Source organism: Gambusia affinis, linkage group LG19 (genome assembly GCF_019740435.1).
Source record: "Gambusia affinis linkage group LG19, SWU_Gaff_1.0, whole genome shotgun sequence".
NCBI classification, from domain to species: domain Eukaryota; kingdom Metazoa; phylum Chordata; class Actinopteri; order Cyprinodontiformes; family Poeciliidae; genus Gambusia; species Gambusia affinis.
Window position 1 is genome coordinate 19,503,469 of NC_057886.1, and position 21,778 is coordinate 19,525,246.

General features: G+C 37.6%; 1 protein-coding gene across 4 annotated transcripts; it reads left to right on the forward strand.

Moving 5' to 3' along the window:
• Positions 1–49: 49 nt before the first annotated feature.
• trip10a (thyroid hormone receptor interactor 10a) lies at positions 50–20,144 on the forward strand. 4 transcript variants are annotated; one of them, XM_044099593.1, is made up of 16 exons: positions 50–393; positions 5,065–5,180; positions 5,683–5,739; positions 5,983–6,130; positions 7,765–7,827; positions 8,871–8,975; positions 9,074–9,202; positions 9,789–9,935; positions 10,041–10,226; positions 15,725–15,889; positions 16,154–16,177; positions 16,730–16,839; positions 17,064–17,196; positions 17,331–17,419; positions 17,509–17,642; positions 18,858–20,144. In XM_044099593.1, exons 1-16 carry the CDS (start codon positions 370–372, stop codon positions 19,007–19,009), a joined length of 1,782 nt encoding a protein of 593 aa, XP_043955528.1. In that variant the 5' UTR covers positions 50–369; the 3' UTR covers positions 19,010–20,144. The 4 variants fall into 4 exon arrangements, with proteins under 4 accessions (XP_043955528.1, XP_043955529.1, XP_043955530.1 ...); XM_044099594.1 differs by lacking the exon at positions 16,154–16,177; XM_044099595.1 differs by lacking the exon at positions 15,725–15,889.
• The last annotated feature ends 1,634 nt before the right edge of the window (positions 20,145–21,778 follow it).

Sequence of the window (21,778 nt, forward strand, 5' to 3'; positions counted from 1 at the left end):
CAGGCCCGGTGGGTTTTATGAGTGTGCTGGCCCTTTAAGACAGCGCACTAACTCTGGGATTTGGGAGTGACGCGGATACGAGAGCTACTTTGTCCCTCTGTTTCCTTCGCTATAAAAAAATATTTGGACTTATTAGAACAACGGTTACTAGCGAATGTTGAGTGATTTAATTATGAAGCCGATTTACACGTTTTGTTAAGAAAAAGCGCCAGTGGATTGCCCTGGTGTTTACTTGGTGACTGATCAAGTCGGGATTGTGTTTGTTTGCGGGCCGTCCGTCCTCCAAGCTGCTGCTGCTGCTGCTGCGGCGGCGGCTGGGATAACTTTGGAAGAAGTTCTTTGTATTCAGGAAACAGTTTGGCTAAGAACATGGACTGGGGCACGGAACTTTGGGTGAGTCCATCGTGAGAAGAAATCTAGCCAGAGTGACTGTAATGCACTGTTGTTCTGCACGTTGACGAAGTTGCAGAGGAACAAAGTTTGACAAATCGGTTTAACTTTTTTCTTTTTTTTTTTTTTTTTTTTTTTTTTTTGCAAAACGAATTACATATGAGTGCTGCCCTTTTGTGTTGCTTTTTTTAATTGCGAATTTTCAATAAAGACACCGTCTCTGTATAAGACTCGTAATTTAAGGGATAGGACATATGAGGTCGTGTTCACGGTACAGGCAAAGTATGGAGATTGATTTCCTGCAGTGTCAAAACTCAATTTGTTCTGCATGCGAGTACTTCAGCTGTATGAGGGTTGTGTCGTTTCTTCTCTGTTTACATTTTGTCGCGCTTGGCTTCCATAGAGATGAAATCGTCCGCTGTGATGTGACTTGACAACAATGGCTCATCACTGATAAGGCGCATCTACCTGAGTAGCATGTTTGCTGGTTCCACAAAGCACTGATTTCTGTGTTCTGAATGCACAGAGAAGAGCCCTGTGCAAGATTAAAACCAAATCAAGGCAGCATAGCCTTGTCGTGGACGTTAAGCTATTTTCTTGGAAGCAGAATTGAAAGGATTGGCACTGTCCTGAACCTTAACAAAACAAGCTTTGCCACTTGTATATTCTCAGAGAACCTAATGTGTAAAGTGGAGCATTGCAAAGAGGAGGGAAAGGAGGTTTTGGCCTCATTACTCTCTCCCCCTGGGTATGTACTCTGTCTCTGGCTCTCTTTTTTTTCGTCCTATGCAATGGTGCAACAGCCTAATTAGTTTTGCCCTACTTTGAAAATTTCAGGGAAGCTCCTTTTACGTTGTACAAAGTTTCTCCAGGGGCTTTTAGAATGAATTCTGCACAAAATAATTAAAGGTACAGTTTAATATTATTATATACATGTGGGAAAAATATTTAACTTCTGATCATTTTTGTGCGTTTGGGTCCAACCTGCCCACCAGATCATTCACATTCCTGTTTGCATAATTGGTTTTGTTAATGTTTGGCTGCAGAGTCAAAGCACAGGCGGTTCAGCTCTTTGGCATCTGTTCTCCTGATTGTTGTTAATCTGGTGGCTATTTTAAGCTACTGGTTGGTGCAGTGCAAGACCACAGGTTCTGGGCTTTAGTTGTGATAGTGAGTTAAGCTCCCTTCGATCAGGTCTAGCAAGCCTCATGTCCCTAATTTTCTACAGGAATGAATGATTCAGGACTGAAACATTTGTGGAACTTTTATAGCACATTTTATAGCACAAAAAGCAGCACATCCTGGGTGGCTGCTTCCAGCATTGAATGACTTCAAAAGAAGTTGGATACTTTCTTTGGGTTCAGATATGGAGACATTTGAGCACATGTAGCTTTCTTATTATAAAAAAATATATGTTAAAAGGACTGTGTGAAGTTGCTTTATAGAACTGCTTCTGATTTATGAAAATTATCTGAGCTCTAACAGCCTAAATAAAGACCTTTTAAAGCTAGTTTTGACTGTGGCTTTAGGGCAATAATAAAAGACAATAAATAGTCTGATCAGTGCTGCGGCTTCACAGGACACCGATTTATATACACATCATTTTGTTTTAAAATTGCTTGCATTTATAAATATAGCAATAGTATTTTGAATGAAGTGGGTATAATTAAATTTTCCTTTTCAAGATATGGTAGATCCAATTTTTTTTAGTGTCTTTTAGCTGTTTTAATGGTGCAACCACAGTTGCTGCATCCCTCCCTGTTATGCTAGAGAATATCCAGGACTTTACTTGTAGATCAAACTAAGGTTACTTTCATTGTTTGGAGTTCTTTGAAATGTTTTGAGAATGCTGTTTATGCTCTTGGGGCCAAAGAAGGGGGTGGAAAACATCCAGTAAAACTGCTGTTTTCTTCCATAATGTGAAAAGTGTACAAGAAACAAAGCCTTCCTTTGTGGTAGCCTGAGATAAACAGCGTTAAAATATCTGTTAAAACTTACATTTGCAGATATGTATGTGGGATTACAAAGTGGCAAATCATTTAGTTGTGCGAATTGGCAAAAAAATTTAGAATACGTGACAAAAAGTACGGTACCCTGATTGGAGCTTGGCAATCACAGGCATTAGGATAAGGGGTTTTATCTTGATGTTCAAGTGCCCATTTTTTTATCTGAGATCGCCTGAATGTGATAATTCTTGTAACTTTTGTTTGTATTGTGAAGCTGTTTTGTGTGTGTGTGTGACGCTGTGAAAATGCAGAAACTGAACAGGTTTTAAGATCTGGAGCCTATTGGACACATCCAATCTGCTGAGGCAGTTTCAAACCTTCCTCTTCGTTTCTAATTTGCAATGCTGTAGTACAAACTGAAAACCAATCCGAAAACCAAATATGCAAATAATATTCTAAGTCATGCAAAATGCTTGTGGCAGGAGCTACCCATGGCACACAACTTTTTATCTGCACTTTCATGTTGTGGTGAAATGAAAAGATATGAACTCTTGGGATAGTATGCATATTTGTCCACCTAAGTATCAAATAACAATACCATAAAGCAGATTAAATGAACCCAAGCATCTTATTAAAAAAAATCAGAATTTCTACTTTTTTTTCCCACCGTGAGAATATTTATTTGCAAATGTCAGAAAACATGAGTATATTTCTAGCATTATTTGATCATTTGACAGGAAAATTAGGGCCACACACCTGTTCAATTTGACTCACATCTGTCATTATATCCTTCATATAAGACATGGAGGTGGGAGTAACATTATTTGAACATGTTTTTGAACAGCTTTTATCATTTAAGGCGATTGGCGTCAGTGAAATCTTTTCTTTCCAGGCAGCATTTTGAAACAGTGATCCATGCTTTTATTTCAACTCGATTGGACTACTGTAACGCACTTTATCTGGGAGTTAGTCAGGCGCTGCTCTCACGTCTGCAGCTAGTACAAAATGCTGCTGCACGTTTGTTGACAGGTACTCGAAAAAGGGACCATGTGACCCCAGTCCTGGCCTCACTTCACTGGCTGCCTGTATATTTTAGGATTCATTTTAAAATTCTTATGTTTGTTTTTAAATCATTGCATAATCTTGCCCCGGCTTACCTCACTGAGCTTCTTCATCCCCACATACCCCATCAGTCTCTCAGGTCAGCAAATCAGCTGCTCTTGGAGGTACCGAGAACAAAAAGGAAGCTCAGAGGGGACAGGGCTTTCTCTGTTATGGGCCCCAAATTATGGAATGACTTACCTTTGCAGGTCAGAGAGGCCCCTTCTCAGTCCACTTTTAAAGCTCGTCTTAAAACTCATCTATTTTACTTGGCTTTCAACACCAGTGAGATCTAGTTTAAAGTGTATGTCTTTGTTTTTAAACTACTTTTAATTCAAATAATTTTTATTTTGTTGTGTTTTTGGATTGTACAGCACTTTGTATCAACTGTGGTTGTTTTAAAGTGCTTTATAAATAAAGCTGGTATGGTATGGTATGGTATGGTATGGTATGTTTTTGTAGTTTATCCAAAGGTTTTAGTTTCACTTATTTCTGTGTGGAAAGCAAAAGTTATCTTGGGTTTTAATTCTCACAACTCATTGGTTCATCATAACTTAGATATTCATCAGTGCAGAGTTTTATGTGCATGCCTTATAGAGCAAAGTTCAAATGTGCTTTACATATATAAACACTGTAAGAAAAATCATAAATGGAAATGAAAGAATCAAATTACTTCTACAAAAAGTTTCCTTGTAAAAGGACAACTTATGTCTTGTGTTTTATTAATCCATTTTACTTCTTTATAATTAGCTTTAGAATCCTGCAACTATTTTGTGTTTGCTGATGATAATTAACAGCAACAGCTTCTCATTTTGTAACAATCATATTCTATAAAGGTTCATTTAAGGTGAGTACTAACATGAAAAAAAGGTAAGTTTTGAAAAAGAGTTTTATCAATTAAAGACTTTGCAGGAAGAACACAGGAAGGCCTTTTTTGTTAGTATTTCAGAGCTTTAATTGCTAAGCAGATTGCAGGCCTCCTTAACTCGGTCCTGCGATTAGCCCTACTGTGTCATTTGAGCTCCATCGCTTTTCTTTTACCTGAAGAGCTTTAGAGGTGCTGAGGAACAAGGCTCGACATGTAAGGAATCCCTTTTTCACAGACCCCAAGTTCAACCTTAAAGTCAGCTGCAGGGTTAGTCAAAGACTCAAGGAACTCTTCCCCACCCACCCCCCATCCCTTTTTTTTGCATAGTGTGGGAAGACAACAATTTCTCAACACTTCAAACTGACTTGTCTCAGCTTGAAGGTGTCAGAGTGTCACTTACCAAAAGGCAGAGAAGAAACAGAGATAGGGATATAAAACAAAACAAAATTCTATTCAATTCTTCCATCTTGTTTGATGGAGGAATTGAATTTCTTCTGTAAATAGCAAAAAAATAAATAAAATCACTTCTTGGTGGAATTTTGGAGACCATAACCGACATGTTTTCCACATGTGAAGAGGAATCTGACATTCAGGAGAACGCACGTTGGGTTTAGTTTATGTTGGGTTTAGTTTATTGCCTCCCGTTCTAGATTCTTCTAGGTGCTCTAAATCTTGGAGAAACATCACAGCTGTGGGCTGGAGGTCAACTCAACTTCGAGGCTTTCTTTTCCTTATTTGTCTTCTTGTTCCTTCCCTTAGGATCAGTGTGACATCATAGAGAAGCACACGCAGTCCGGCCTGGAGCTGGTGGAGAAGTATGTGAAGTTTGTGAAGGAAAGGACCGAGATCGAGCAAAGCTATGCCAAACAACTGAGGTAGGCCTTTTACACCAGCTCGCATTCTCGTGTTCAGCTCAAAGCATCTTGTGTTTGTGTTTGAATGTTTGCATGTTGGAAGGTTGTTTATGAAATGCTCATTGGTCTTATGACTGCTCTGGGACAGATTCTAGTTTGTCTCTGAAACACTAGCCCAATTCTCCAGCTGCTGCATGCTTTCTGCCTCTCGTCTCTCTCTCTCCCTCTCCTTATCCTATGTGCTTTCTCACCCAGTTGTTTTCCCGCACACACAAGCTCACATCTGTTGTGCTGAGCTCTGCTGGAGAGGGGAGGAAGTGGGAGCAGACTGGCGCATGATTTAGTGGATGTGGTCAAACAGAGAGTGAAAGGAGGAAGAGCGAGAATTGAAATTTGCTCATAATCTGTAGTTTTATTACAGTTGTGTTAAATCCCCTTTTTGCATAGGAGTTTCTTCTTTTGTTGGATGTTTCCCATTGAATTTGTTGAATAATTAGGTTTCACTTTATGCCCACATCCATAGGAATCTTTCAAAGAAATATAACCAAAAACGAAGCAACAAAGATGAGCCAGACTGCAGGTGAGCAGCTGCTTTGTTTCAAAGTTTTCATTCATTTTATTAAAACTTTCTGTTACTATAGTTACTCATGAGGTTGTTTTGAGCCAATGCTGGTGACATTTTAAATTCCCTGAGAAGGAAACAGGAATAAGGAAGCCACAAGCTCCTTATCATAACTTAGCTTGGTGCAGAGTTTTTGTGTAATTATCACTTTATCAGCGGCCCTCATCTCTCCACCCTTTCCTTTCTCCTCCTAAATGACAGGCTGTCCAGCTACCAGTCTTTTGTGGACATCCTGAATGAGATGAACGACTATGCGGGGCAGAGGGAGCTAATTGCCGAGAACATGATCATGAACATTTGCATTGATCTCACCAAGTACCTGCAGGAACTCAAGCAGGAGCGAAAGACGGTGAGCTTGATGCGGAGCATCAAGAATGCACTGATTTTTAGCCACTTAAGACATGCAGTGGATATAAAAAGACTCACACGGCCTGACACAGTGCAGTTTTTGTAAGGTGAAAGACTGAGACAAATTTTAATCTCAAAGTATTTTCTTACAGCAGCGTGATGTTTATTGTGTACAATTCAGCTGAAAAAACAGATATAATTAAAAGAAAAAAATCAGATAATTAGAATTTAAGTATTCACTTTTGGGATTAATTACTAGCCTGGGTATTGTAGCATTAAATTAGCATTTTTTTCAACCATGCATGTGTTTTGTTTTTTTTCTTTTTGACTACTCCTGTGTCTTTCCAATATCCATAAAGATGCTTATTTGGTTCATTTGTGTCTATTGATTGCATCTTGGATTAAATTTCTATTTTTCTGCTTGTTGGATTGTTTACTTTGAATGAAAAGGCTTATGTGTGCAACTCTGCTTCTCAGTCCAGACACAGAGAATGCAGATAATTGTTGTCACATGTAAAACACAACCAGTGCTAAGCAGAGGTTCCTGCAGCTCCTTCAGCATTACTGTCAGGTTTCCATTGTGCCTTTCTATTAACTATGGTAAATGTTTTAGTTAAATAATAGTAAGTCCATAATTTCTCCAATTAACAGTGGCTATATGTACTGTCCTAATATTTATAGGGCTAACGCTGTGATTTGTTTCTGGTATCCTTCTCCTGACTGATACCTTTTAATCCCTAAAGTTTTCACTAAATGTATCAAATGCTGGAAAAATTTTAGTAGGGCAGCTGAACTTTATTCTGTGGTGATCCGCTTCTCCATAATGAATTGCTGCTGAGATCTCGATACGAGTCACGTCTTTTCAAAAGAAGCTTCATTAACGTACTAAGGGTGTACATACTTACACAACCAGGTAACTGCAGATTTTTGCTTTTTGTGCTTGTTTTTCAGTTGCTATTAAAGTTAGAAAATGTTTTTAACTAATTTATTGATTTCTAGTTTCTTATAAAAACCAACGGATGTTTGTTGCAGTTGTAAGTAATTGAATTGAGTATTCACCTGCACACACACCGTCTCCTACAACCCAGCTTTTTTGCTTTAGCCATAATATTTGTATGAGCGACTTTCATTTTGAACAGTTTTGCAAGTTGTCGCATTGCTTTAATCAGATATACAAGCTCTTCTCAAAGTTAAACAGTGCTGTTTAGTATACACTAGCATACGGATGTGTGCCTGCATCACCATATTAAGAAATGGTTTAAGAAAATACCAAATGTGTGTTTTTTATTTTTTATTTTTTGAGTCTTGTACAGGAGTAGTACGAGGAAGAAATAGAAAAAGTAGATGTTTGGAGATTTCATTGTTGCAGCAGGAAAGAAGCTTAAGTGTCTCTTGAGGGAGGTCTGGTCTGTGCCGTGGTGTTTCGTTTCTCAGTGAGAAACATGTTGCCTTTGTCATGTTGGACTGCAAAGCACAGCCACATGCAGACACTCACTGAAGACGCCTCCAACAGACACACTGGTATTTGTTTTCTTGTCTGTTTTGCTGTGTGGCTCTTTGAGGTTATTGTTTATTCTGTGCTCTCCTCCACATTTCTCTCTCTCTCTCTTTCTCTATTTTTATAATTGTCTGCAGTATCTATTGGAGGCCAAGAAGGCCCAGCAGAGTTTGGAGAGCACCTACAAGCAGCTCGACAGTGTAAGTCTAGTTTTTCTTCTGTAAAAACTTCTAATTCATGTCTTGATGGACTCAAGGTTGAATAGAAACACAATCGGGTGAGTGACTGTGAAAGCAGTTGAGTTAGGCAGGTGAGTTTTGTTTATAGTGAAAATAGATGGAACAAAGTTGGAAGCACCCTTATTTTAAACTCCTTTTACCCGTACAATCAGTCCTAACCCTACGAATTAGTCACCATCTCCGGTAATCAATCTTTTAGTTTGAATAACATGATTCACTAATAAAGGAGAGGGTGAAATCTCAGTTTATATTTTTTTAACATTAAATCATTGGTGTCAGTTTTTGGCATTCGTGTTGTAGCTACTCTTTACAATCCCGTTTTGCCTGTCGTACAGCTATTGATTTTCTCCTATAACATTTTACAATATTGGAGAAAATAAAGAGAGGAATATTTGGCCATTCCTATTTGCACAGTCTCTAAATCATTCAGTTTAACACTGACCAAATGAGTGAGTTTGGTGTGGAATAATTTGATTAGCTGGCCCAGTTGTGACCTGAAATCGACAGAAAATCTGTTTGGGCAAATTTGACTGTGAGCCAGCCGGCCTCGTCCAACATCAGTGTCTGACCTCACAAATTTGTAAAGAATGGAAACTGAAAACTTTTTCAGAAGATTTTAGAATAAACATTAACCTCATGAATTAAGAATAGGATGTTGCTGAAGCAAATAAACATGTGATGGTGGATGAGAAAATGGTAACATGCCAGTACATTTGAGCTGTAGTTTCATTTATTGTCAAAAGCAATCCTCAAAAGCCATTTATGGCCTGCAATGCTGCAATTGAGGAATAATGGCTCGTGAATTACTGACAGTATCTAGTTGGCTCCAAATTCAACCCTTTTCATTCTAATACACTGATCAAAGAATTGAATTTAGATCCAATTAACTACAATCGAAAAAGATCCTAATTTTGAAACGGCACAATACAGTTGCTTCAGACAAACGGGTAGATGTGATCACACCTTAGTAGAGCAAGTAAAGTGTTTGTTTTTCTCCCCTCCAGAGTAAAAAGCGCTTTGAGAGAGAATGGAGAGAAGCAGAGCGCGCAGCACAGTATGCAGAGAAAACGGATCAAGACATCAACGCCACAAAAGCTGATGTTGAAAAAGTAAGAACTACTGTAGAATACACACCGGAGAAAAAAATAACACTTAGCATGATTCAAGTTGCACTTTTCAACCTGTCTGCTTCATCTGTGGTTTTTAGGCTAAGCAGCAGGCGCATATGAGAGCACGTGTAGCTGAGGACTGCAAGAATGACTACGCTGCTCAGCTTCAAAAGTACAACAAAGAGCAGAGCCAGTTCTATTTTAATGACATGCCACTTATTTTTAATGTAAGTGAACCTGCTGCAGCCCACAAAACTGCCATCAGTGGCCCTGTGGGTTCTGGCATAACAATGATGGGATGAGAATTGATTTGGTATCCAGATCGTAGAAAATATGCAGCTTAATTACACTTGTAACAGACAATTACATCAAATCGTACTGCTAACTTTGGAGTGCTATGTTGAACATTTTACATTTTTATCCGAGTTCTGCAAAATACACAGTCTGAACTCAAAAAATGAATGCAATGAGGGGAAAAAATCAAATAAAAAATGTGTTTTCATCATCTCTGGGTCCAGAAACAAGTCTTATTTGTATGAAAGCCTATGAGAAAGGTGGTCCATCTGTCATTAATTTGTCGTTTTATAAAGATTTTTAAAGATTGCAATCACTATTTTTTAAGTTATTTGATGGAATTAAGGGTTCCTTCAACCAGTGATTGTGAGATCTTGATCTCCCATATAATAAGACTGGGAGCATCACAAGTCTCAACTTTAGGCCTTAAAATAGGAGTGATGTCATTGTGCACCAGTACACACATCTTTCTTCATTTCAAGTAATGACTGTTTACATCAACTGTCTTGTTCTCTCTAGAAATTGCAGGATTTGGATGAGAGGCGGATACGAAAGTTGGGACATGGCTACATCTTGTTCTCAGACACAGAAAAGAATGTGATGCCCATCATTGGCAAGTGCTTGGAAGGGATTACTAAAGCTGGCACTAATGTCAATGAGAAAAATGTGAGTTGGTTTCAGACACTGAACATTTACCGGTAATTCTGCAGAACGGAGCCACGCAATAGTTATTTCTTTGGAAAGTATTATTAATAACTGTGTTTACTGCAGGACACCATGCTTATAATAGAGCAGAATAAGTCTGGATTTGAGCGTCCTGGAGACGTAGAGTTTGAAGACTACAGCCAGGGTATTAACCGAGCCTCCTCTGACAGCAGCCTCGGTACACCTAAAGGCCCCATGGACCTTCTGGGGAAGAACAAGAGTAAAAACTTCTGGCTTTTCAAGAGGAGTAAGGTAGGACATTTTCTCGTTACAGTCTAACATTGATATGGACTGAGTTTGACAGTTATGTGAATGAGTTTTCTATTCCCCTCAATCGGTGATTTTAAAAATGTATCTTTTGCAGATACCCAAGTCGATGATAAATTCCTCTCCTTAAGTGATTACTTTGATGGCTTGTTTTGTCAGTGAAACGGTTTTTCTGTGAAATAAATATGCCTGAGAAGAATTTAAAGTTTTACAAAGATGGCAAAAAAATAAAAAAATCTGAGTTTTATTGTAAACTTTCACAGATACAAAGTTGATAAGTTGCCATGCTTCACGTTTCCACAGAATTTGTAGGAACACAAAGATTATAAATGCATAGTTGTAGTGCTTTGTTTTTATACCTCAAACTGACGGCTTACAACAATTCAACTATTTCACAGCTACAAAATTTTCTGTTTTACTCAACAATGTTGAACCTCATTTTAGAACTAGTATGACATTTGCACAGATGCTCTGCAGCATTTTAGATCGGTTTAAATCTCCTCTTTGTTTGTTGATATCTGCATTAGATTTGTTGTACTTTTCTAAATTTGTGTTTGTTGTCCTTGTGGATGTTGAAGGGTTTGAGTCCACTTGTCCAGTTTTCTGACATTTACCAAAAAAGCCATCATTTAGCCGTGACACCTCATTGCTGTGTCATCTCTTGTTTTCTCATTTACTCATTATGTGTGCTGCATAGTTCCCTCATTCACCTCCTGGATTTATAAGTGATATGTTGTAGTTTGCTGCTCCAGCTTTGTTCTCAGTTTTGCTTTACCATTTTTTGTGTTGTGGATTTATGGTCTGGCTTCTAGATTGACTGCTTTGTCAGCAGTCTGTGTTTGTGTGAGTTAATGAAACTTCTTTGCCTCAGTTGCCTGCTAGTGTTTAGATAGCTTAGTGTAGTTTGGGTTATTAAAGCAGATTGCTTTTCATTGAGCACTGCAAGAGCTTCTTAAAACTTTTCACATTTATATTATATTAAGACTTCAAACTATATTGCTGTTTTCTTTTGAAAGACCAAGAGAAAGTATTTCATAATTGTGAGATTGAAGAAAAATGATAAACAAATTTTCTTCTTTTTTTCAAAGTCCAGTTTACATATTTATTTATTCAGCTGCTTTTTATCCAATAAAAAAATGTTTAAGTGGCATCCACCAAGTAATTGGGTTTTTATGCAAAGCTCTTATTGGTTTGTTAGAGATAAGTGAACAAACAAACTGCATCATGAAGATCATGAAACATACCAGAGAGCTGATGAATGAAGTTTTAGAGAAAATTAAAGCAGATCTAGGTTAGAAAGTTGTATGTGAAATTTTAACATCTCGCTTATCACTGTTTCTGTTCAGATTTTATTTATGTAGCACTTTCTGCAGCTTATTAACCACAAAGTGCTTTACAATTAAAAGAAGCATAAAAACAGATTCAAAAGAAGAAGAAAACCATTAGAGGCTTCCTCTTCAGTTTGCCACAAGCCATAAAGGTGCATCCATGCAAAGTATTAGAGGATGGAAAACATCATACACTATTGCCATTTTGAAACATGGTGGTGAGAACATTATGCTGGGGGATGCTATTCTTTAGCAGACAGGAAAATTGGTCAGTGTTAAATTGGATGATGGAAGACGATAACATGGGATAATCACTAAAACCTGCAAAAGACTTGCGACTGTGAAACGAGGTTCGGAAAGCATATTCCTGTATTGGAATAGCCCAGTCAAAGTCCTGCACTAAATGCAACTGAGAATTTGTGGTAAGACTTCAAGATTGATGTTCACAGAAATTCTACATCCAGTCTGACAGAGACTGACAGAGCAAATAAGAATTGGCACCAAACTCGGTCTCTAGATCTGCAAACTCGCAACATGTCGCAAGAGGCCTGAACAGAGAGAACAAGAGATAAACACAAGAGGTAAAAAATAGATATACAATTCATGTATTCTTTGCTTCCTCTTCACAAATGTACTACGTTATTCTGGTTTATCATAAAAACCCTAATAAATTACCTAATAGTTTGAGGTTTTGATGTGTATAAATACTTTTGCTAGGCTCTGTTTTTTTTTTTTTACATAGATATGCAGAAGTAATTAATCATTTCAGTCACTGTAGTTCACTTCTGTCACTATGAAAAAGGCCAGATTTATAATGAAGCGTAACAGGAATTTTTAGTAACGCTTTTGAGGTTTAACATACAGAAAAACAGCAGCTGCACTACTTCCCTCTCACCTTCCCCTTTTTCTACAGAAACCAAGTTTGAGAGACATGGTTGAGGGGGAAAAAAGGTGAATGTTTAGTCTGCTTTCTCTTCTAATGCTCATATTTTTCTAGAAATGGATATGTGAGAGCTGCAATGTGAGATTTGCAGTGTAACGTTTAGTGTTAAGGGCAGAGAAATCTTCTTTGCTACAAATAAACAGGCTAGTTTGTACCTGAGTTGTTACCGTTTCCTTTGTTTGACGAATAAAATTACAGATTTCATACTTTAGACTCTGGAGCTACTCACATTTTATGAGTTTTACCTTCATTTTTTGAGGTGGTAAATGTAATTGCTCATTGTCTTTGCAAATAGAAGCCCTTTCCACAAACATTAATGTTACAGGCATTTGGTGTTTCACAGAAAAACAAATTGTTTTTTCAGGTTTTATTTCTTGGGTCAGAGTGTCCATTAGGAACAATAAATAACAAGATTAAAATGTTAATGTTACTATTTTAGGATAATAGTTGACTTCTTGCTTGCCAGAACCAGGAAATCCTCCAAATAGCATTTGCGGTGAACCTGTAGTTATGGCAACACACGAAAAACATACCAACAATGTGAATACTTTCTCTATTCTAAAGCTCAGTATAATAATGCATGAGCCTCTTTCGTCTCATTTTATTTACACTCCAGCACTTCTAGAAAGGAACTTTTGCATGATCCTGTCCCTGGCTGTGAGTGAATAAACCTTGACCCTCCAAATACACACAGACACGTACACGTATCTCTGCATCCTGGCTTCCAATAGGTCAACTTGCAGTCAGGATTTTGCTGTGCTTGTGGTTTCATGAACACGGGACCCAAACTGCATTGAATTTTCCTCCGTGGGCCTCCACAAACACACTGCCTCTATTATTCTGCCCAGAACCTGGCACTATGTGCATCACAACAAATTCTTTGAGCCAACATAAGAATGAGACAGAGTTGAGACGGAGAAACTCAAATTGTTAAACATTTATGTTGGTCCCTTAGTGTCTGTTTGAAGCATAGAGTACTTTACACAGCTACAAAACTATAAACAACTTTAATATCCCACACTGGGGCTATGGTTGGCCCACTGCTAACCAGCTAATGGTCCCCTCCTCCAGTCCCAAAACTAAATGATCCCTTCCTCCTTCCCTGCAGTGTTCTGCTTGTTCAGCACCTCTTCTTCTCTCTGCATGTCTTAGTGGCTGTGCCCAGCTGTGCACTCTTCCTGATCTGTGTACGTGTGCGACGCAGAGCTCTGTGTCATCAGTCATGCTCTCCTAATTAGACCTTAGAAGTGTGAATAGAAAACTGGGTGTACTGGTTCAAGTAGCTCGTGGTTTATGTCTGGCCCTTAAACAGTCCTATTAACTACGTTCCTGTAGTTAGAGCTCCATAACTCTAAGAAGTGTAGCCCCAAAGTAGCAGACATTCACATAATAACAGTCCTGGACTTCTGGATCTGTGTGTTTACTCACGAGATCTTGTTGCAGTGCAGTTTAGCCCATCTGCATTGAAGACTTGAAGCCATCAGTCTGCTGTGTAATTTAGCTAATGGACCCCACCCCACCATCTTTCAGCATAGATGTAGATGTTTGTAGTTCACTCCCGCCATGTTGTCAATTTACCCTCGCTCTAATAAAAACCATTTGCCCTGTCTCAAAAATCTATATCCACTGTTGGTAATTAAGCCAGCTATTTATAACAACTGCACTGGTTTACAAGCTGGTTTTATTTATGTAGGTCAGCTTCTGGAGTCCGCAGCACGTATACAAGTTTTTTTCTCACACTGAATCCTGATAGTTAAATGTTTACTTTTGCAGCATTGATGATCGATGCACAATAAAATGTACAGCCTTGTAAACTCTGAGCAATCTGCTATGAAAGTAAACAAGTGTAAGATGTTCAATAATGAAAAGGCAATTAAAATGCTGTAAAGAGATGAGTGGAAGGTTGTAAAACAAGAGAGCTGCTAATTTTGAAATCTGAAGCGATACAGATGTATTGCCCTATGATCCTCACTGAGTCTTACGCTGCCCTTCAACTTTTACCTGAGTTTTGTAGTAAGTGTTGGGCTGTTGTAGCACCAGTGTGGAGGCTATGGCTGGTTTCTTACTGTTTTGTTTTTGTGCTTCTAGTCATTCCATGCAAGTTCATGCAACTCTCCAAATCCGTACTTACTGTTAGAAAACATAATTGTTCAAATGGTATCAAAAAAATTGTAGTTTCATCCCCATTTTTTGATTGGTTTTAGTAAAAGACAAATTTACAGAAATTCAGTATATATTATCAAATATCCAATTAATAACAATTTTTCTTAACTTTTTTGGACAGCAAAAAGACTGTTTATTTTACTTTTACTGGGTGTTTCTTATCATGAAAGCCAACAGTTTAAAGTAAGTTTTTCTAATATAGTCATAGCTTAGAACCTTAAGGGAATATTGCTTTATAACTCCAAATATCAGGATGTTACTTAGTTGTTTTGACTTGATCAAGTCAAACTTGGATCAGTTGTTTTGATTAAGTCAAAACAACTGATCAAGGGCAAAAGGGCAGCGTAAGCTAAACAACTGATTTGGGTGTTTTTACAGCAATTTATTTCTGTTGTTGAAGTAAATAGTAGAAAAAAAATGGAAATGTATACCTATTTGCAAATTTTAAGTTTTCTTAAAATAGAAGCAGGAAGGAACAAATTTTGCATTTAGGAACAAAATGGTGCATACAAATTTGGTAAAGGGATTTTAGTAACCAGGAGCTCAAAAGAGTGGATATTGAATACTGCAGAGCAAGTTGTACAAACATGACCAAACTCTTAAAGATTAGCATAAAGAATAGTCCATCAGGATTTCATTAATTAGTTAATTAATTAATAAACTTCCAAACTTTACAGATCCAGTCAGTTTTTTTTAAGTGTGCATAATTTACACGATTGTTTATCCTGCTAAAACGATTGCGAATTGGCATGGAATGTCCTGTTTGATATGAGCCAAAGATGTATCTTTGTGCTTTCATGCTCTTTAGGCTCGTTGCTGGGTTTGTGTTGTCCTTCCAGGCATTGTGGTGTGCTTTAATGTGTTGACGGTGTCTTTTTATTTCCTTTGTCACCATGTTTTTTTTGTTTGTTTGTTTTTGTTTTTTGTCTTCTCTGTCCCCCTCCATATCTCTATTATCCTCATCCTCCCCCGCCCCTTTTTTTATACCATCTTATGCCTGCACACCTCATTTTCGGGTGGCGGTACGTTTGGTCTTACCCGACCCCCAGCTCTCCTCCTCCACACTCACTCCTTTCTCCACACCCCCTGCCCCTTCACCTCCTAATGGAGCCCCTTCCCCCAAGTTTGGCCGGGACCCCCTGTCGTACTGTTTGAAGGAGATCAATAAGACAGTCAAACCCAGAATCTCTTCCTTCCGGACACTCAGGAGATCGGTGAGTGACAAGAGGAGATGATTCGGGTGCAAGGCCACCAACACTTCTTGTGACATAGACATTATTCTCTGCTCTTTGCCTCTCCAAAACCTTCTTGATCATTATCAAAGTTAAGGCATGCATCCTAAAACATACTCTTTGTATATGGATTAACATATCTCTGACATCATGTAACCATCTTTTGAGGTTACCTAAGCAGGTAAACAGTTAAAGTTACTGTAAAGTCTTTTACTGGAAATGTGCTGTTTCTCTTTCTCCCCTCAGAAATTTACCCCAGACAGGATCATGGTAGGGTAACAATGTCATCAAAAATGGTGTGTGGGGGTCTAAGTTTTTTAACTCATAAAAAATTGGACACTTTTTCTTTACAACATCTCTTGTGTAAATTTGCGATGTTATTCCTCTACAATAAGAACAAAAAAAATCTTCTAATGTATTCCTGCTTATTGATGACCTTTGGTGTTGTATTGAAAAGGTGGCCATCTGGTGGAGGAAAAGTGACACTTGTTAGTACATGATGAAACTCGTCAATCAAGAATCCAGTTTACAATTTGTTTACTTTTGTGTCTCACCTTTTTCAATCAAAGTTTAGTTTTTTTTATGTACATAGCTTTCTTGGGGTCTAAAAACCACATAATTATTCTTAGTTTGTAATTGTTGGTAAATGAGCTAATTTATCTAAAAGATCTAAATAAGCGATCTAAATTTTGAGCTGGTTGCAAAGGGCCTTCTTTCTCACTTGTCTGGTTCTTTAGACACGGTGACGGCATGTTTATGAAGGTGACAAATATGAGTCTGAGTTCAGTGCTAACCCACCCTTCCTGTGACGACTTCTTGCAGCCTACGGTGACGGAGGACTTTGGCCATCTCCCCCCGGAGCAGCGCAGGAAGAGGTTACAGCAGAAATTAGAGGAAATTTCTAAAGAGCTGCAGAAGGAAGCAGATCAGAGGTATGTGCATGCACATGACGGCTTCCTGCCCATTTGTAGCAATCTCTGTTAGAACCTCTCTGCTGGAAGCATAGATACAATATTCATGCAGTGTAAACAAGTCTGTCTGAGTTTGAATGAATTGTTTACCCACCCCTGAGCTGTGGGGGATCAAACTTTCACCAAAAGTCACTTTGCTTCTTCTCCCCCCTTGTTCCTGTCTTCTTCCTTGTTTTCCTTTGCAGCGAAGCGCTCGGAAAGATGAAAGATGTTTATGAGAAAAATCCTCAAATGGGAGATCCAGCTAGTCTTGCAACCCAGATCAGTCAGACATCTCAGAATATAGAGAGGCTCAGAGGAGAACTGAACAAGTATGAGGTAATTCTCCACACTGTTCTTTATTCATTAGACGAGGGCCTCGTTTCATTATAATTTAGGACCCTGGGTTAGTCACAGTGTTTCAGTCATGCAGATAAAGCTGATGGCATTAAACATGTTTCTGTTATTATCAGACTTGGCTGTCTGAAGCAGGTGCTCGGGGGGACACACTACGATACAGAGCTCACTCATTTAACAATAACGGAGCCCATGAAGTTCTTAGGTAGGTTGATTTTCTTCCTTTAGAGATGAATTTAAAACAAAGCGTATTCTCTTTGTTTCTAAAAGACAGATTTCCTTTTTGCTTTCCAGTCCTGATGGTGCACATTCAGATGAAAGCACTCCCGACCCCTCTCAAGCTATTTATGCCGAGTTTGATGATGACTTTGAAGATGAAGAGCCAGCGGCACCCATCGGGAAGTGCACAGCGATGTATAACTTCCCTGGTATGTCTTTTTAATTTAATCCCAAAAATTGTATTTTTATTTAATCTCTGAGTCAAATCTGTTTGGTATGACTTAATTTACTTTTTGATTTCAATTAGTTTTTTTATTGCTATTGTAATTTCAAATACTGTGTAAAAAGATTTAACAAATTAAAGTTTCAGAAATTTCCTTTGCTCTTCAAAATATTAGACTGGGGTAAAATGTGCTCATTTTTTAAACTTGCTGGAATGTCAGCCCAATCCTAAAAGGACTGGTGTAACTGACTCAGGATTTTAGGCCACTTTGTCATTTTTTTAGCTCTTCTCACAAACAATCTGTGGGAATGAGATCACCACTACAAAACAATGATTTTTTTGTCTGAAAAACAACTTAAACTTGACATTATTTGCACCATAATGTCAGTGGATACTCATAATGTCCACTATTTTGACTATTGGTTGAAATGCTCAACTATTAGTCTCCTTATCAGATACAGCCAGCATCTTTTGCTTTTGATGAGCACATTTTGCTCCAAAACATATTCATCTCTGAGACACAGAATTCGTTTTCCACCTGTATGATATGACTGGTCATATCATACAGGTGACGTTTTATCTTCCATGTATGTAATTAAACAGATGAATGAATTTGAATGATTTTCTCCTACGGTTGAATTGGAGAATTGTGGAGATTCACAGCTGTCTCCCTGATATCTCATCTTATTTTTTCATGATGTCACACAAGAAAGCTGTGTGTTTGACATTTTGCATAAATTATTTATACTGAAATGTGTATATAGCAACATAACTGTAGAGTCGGCTCAGAATAACCTGAGCCTCTCTTACTTTAAGCTTTGTCCAAAAAGGAGTGTTTTAAGTTTAGTGTTAAAAGTAGACAAGGTTTCTGCCTTATGGACAAAACTAGAAATATATATATATATATATATGGTATCAGAGGATCATCAGTGACTTTCATTGGAGCTGTAATGGGATCTGAAACCTGACTAGCTTTTCAAACAGGTAATCACTGTGTAAATGTTCATACAGTTGATTCATCTGTAAATGTCTGACTTTGAAGAAAGTAGTGGGGGAAAACAAAACACAATTCAAGAAATTCCTGGTCTGATTTCATATTAGCTAGTGAGTGGAGGAAAAAAGAAAAAGAATACAGTGTATGTAAATCTCTGATTTGATGTAGCTACTATCACATTACAAAAGTTAATGTTTTGTGTTTCAGGTGCCAGTGAAGGGACCATTTCGATGCAGGAAGGGGAAGTGCTGGCTGTAGTGGAAGAGGACAAAGGAGACGGATGGACCCGCGTCCGAAGACACAATGGAGATGAAGGCTACATACCTACATCTTATGTCACCATCACATTAAACAAATGAGCAAGAAAGAGACATTCAGGTTACCATTTTAATGTCATTTACACCACATGTTTGAACAATCATGATGAAGCCATGTCAGAAATGGGTGAGACCACCCAAAAGTGCTTTGATATGTTTTTTTTGTTGTTGTTGTTTTTTTATCCCTGGCATACTGTAAATTCGCAGTAGAGTTATCACTCACATTTTGGAGCAGATAGTTCTTAACACCTGTGTTGGTTAGGAGAATGTTTTTTGTTTTTGTTTTGTTTTTTTTGTGAAAAACTGAGCTGTTACCTTTGCCAACCCCTCATGCTGCAGAGTCCATATTATGCATTACCTCTTTCATTTTTCATTTGCCTCACGAGTGTCAGTTTTGATTTGTAATCCCACTTGAGTGTGCCCACTCGAGATTTTGGTGCAAGAATGTTTCACCTTTAACTTTACAACAATTAGTCCTCTGTTACAGTGAAACATACACACAAAAAAACTATATACAAACTGTTAAATGTTCAGACAATCACATCCATATCATCATTTAATTCCAGTAGCAAATAAAATACAGCAGATGCCATTTTCTTACAACAGCTGATAGAAACCTGCTGCTTATTTTTATTAGATATTGTACTAGAGATAATTTATTACAAGTGTGTATGAATAAAATGTTTATATTTGGAAAAAAACAAGCTCTTTGTATTTAGGATGTTCGGATGTTGCTTTTTTTTCCTCCTTGCACAAAGTGTGGGACGGACTGTAGCCACAAAAGGGAGGAAATATTGCACACACTAAATATGTTACATTGAGAATATTGTATTTATATAATATATATATTTTAGCAATCACAACACCACTATTGTCTTATTAGCATTTTTAACTATTCAAATAAAGGTTGTTTTATTGTAAGAGAAAACAGCAAGTTTTGAAGTTTGTTGCTTATGATGTTACATAAAAGTTCACAAGATTTTTTCCTGTAGTGCAGATTACTACCTTTCTGCTTAATACTTATTTCTCTTTGGTGCCTTTCTGGTTAAAGCATTGTGTACATACCTTTTGAGCTAATTTGTCCTTTTTTCTATACTTAATAATTGTAAAGCACATTTCAACAGTAGAAGTCATTATGTTCACTTTAAACTTGAAAAATAAACTAGTGAAACATGTACCAACAGTGTAAAGTATGTTCCTTTCAGCGGTTTGCAAATCAACTCGTACTCCTAACATTTTCCAAATTTGATCATGTTTTCCTATAATTGCAGTACTAACTATTTTTGAAACATGACTTTCCAACAACCCTACATCTGGTTTCATCCATCACATTTGACCAGCTGCTCTCAGTGTTGTAGAAAAGCAGCCCCACAGCATGATGCTGCCATCACTAGGTTTCACAGTGTGGGGGGCGATTTGAGGTTTATGATCTCCTGTGACCAGATTCCACAGATTTGTGGAATGCTCAATTAATAGTCTCCATGAATCTTTGCTAGTTCTTCAATTAGTTTAGAATGGTCATGTCTTTGTGGCTTCACAGTTGTGCCTCACCATTAACATCTGTATATAATTATTTGAATAATGTGAGATCTTCAGATTGTTTGGTATATTTATATTTACAATCTGGCCCTCCTATAAACGTCTTCTTAACTTCATCTCTGACCTGTCTTGTCTTTTCCTTAGTCTTTGTGATGCTACATGTTCATGAATATTTCCTAACAAACATTGAAGCCTTCATCAAAAATCTGGATTTAGATCTGAATTAAGATGCATACTGGCTTATCCTATTTACTAATTAGTTGACTTCTTAAGCAATTTATTGCACTAAGCTGCATCTAACTGTAGTAAATTCAAAAGATTCAAATATATTTCACACTTCAAATTTGCATTTGATTTATTTCACAATTATCCACTACTTGTAATTGTTTAACAAAAACCTAAATAAAATATAAAGACATTTTTGGCTGGAATGTGGCAAAATGTGAGAAACTTCAAGCATCTTATTGTTTTTTGTTATGTTTTAACTTGAAAAATACTACAAAAAAATTTATTGTGCAATTCACCTACTTGAGTTATAGGTTTAGAAGTTTTGCATGCATATATTCCATAAAAATACATAATAGTGTTTGTGTCTTTTTTTTATTTGTGTGTGTGTGTGTGTGTGTGTGTGTGTGTTATTGTCTGAATACATAGTGTCTCTTCTTATAGCTCACATCAAAATTTGAGGACAATACTTGTAATAAATCTCAATTCCAGGATATTACCCCTTAGTAGAGAGTAGGCATGCAAGGTTTTAGAGTTTACCAGTAGGTGGCAATGTTGCATAATTTCTTTGGTCTTTCCTCCCCTTCCGCTCTACATAATTGTGTTTTAATATGGTTTCTTGTATTTGCCTTTGTGATTAAATTACACTAGCTTTGGAGCCATACAGTTTGCAATTACTAATCCAATATCTCAAAATTTGCAAGCTTGCCACTCTATTATTACCTAATTCACAGAAACACACAAGTGAAAAGAATGACAACAGTCACAAACGTGAATATTAACATTTTAATGAAGTATTCCGGTATATTTTCAGATAGAACGGAGCGTATTGATAAGATCCACTGAGCAAAGGCAGAATACAGCAGTGACATTTTGCAACGGTGAATAACTGGCCACATGACTTAGGAATCGGATCAAAATTTGTATGCAAAGCCTTAACCCTTTAGATGCATTAAATGTCAGCTTTCCCCTAAGGTGATATCTTGACTTGCCTGCAGCTGGGAGGCAATGCTGCATCCTGCCACCTCTGCTCCCTCCACACTTGTG

What these genes read in the sequence shown, in the direction of transcription:
- trip10a (XM_044099593.1), top strand. Translation starts at nt 370, where the DNA reads ATGGACTGGGGCACGGAACTTTGG. An exon ending in AAAGATGAGCCAGACTGCAG is followed by an intron (nt 5,740 to 5,982) that starts GTGAGCAGCTGC and finishes CCTAAATGACAG; the next exon opens with GCTGTCCAGCTACCAGTCTT. An exon ending in GGCTTTTCAAGAGGAGTAAG is followed by an intron (nt 10,227 to 15,724) that starts GTAGGACATTTT and finishes CCCGACCCCCAG; the next exon opens with CTCTCCTCCTCCACACTCAC.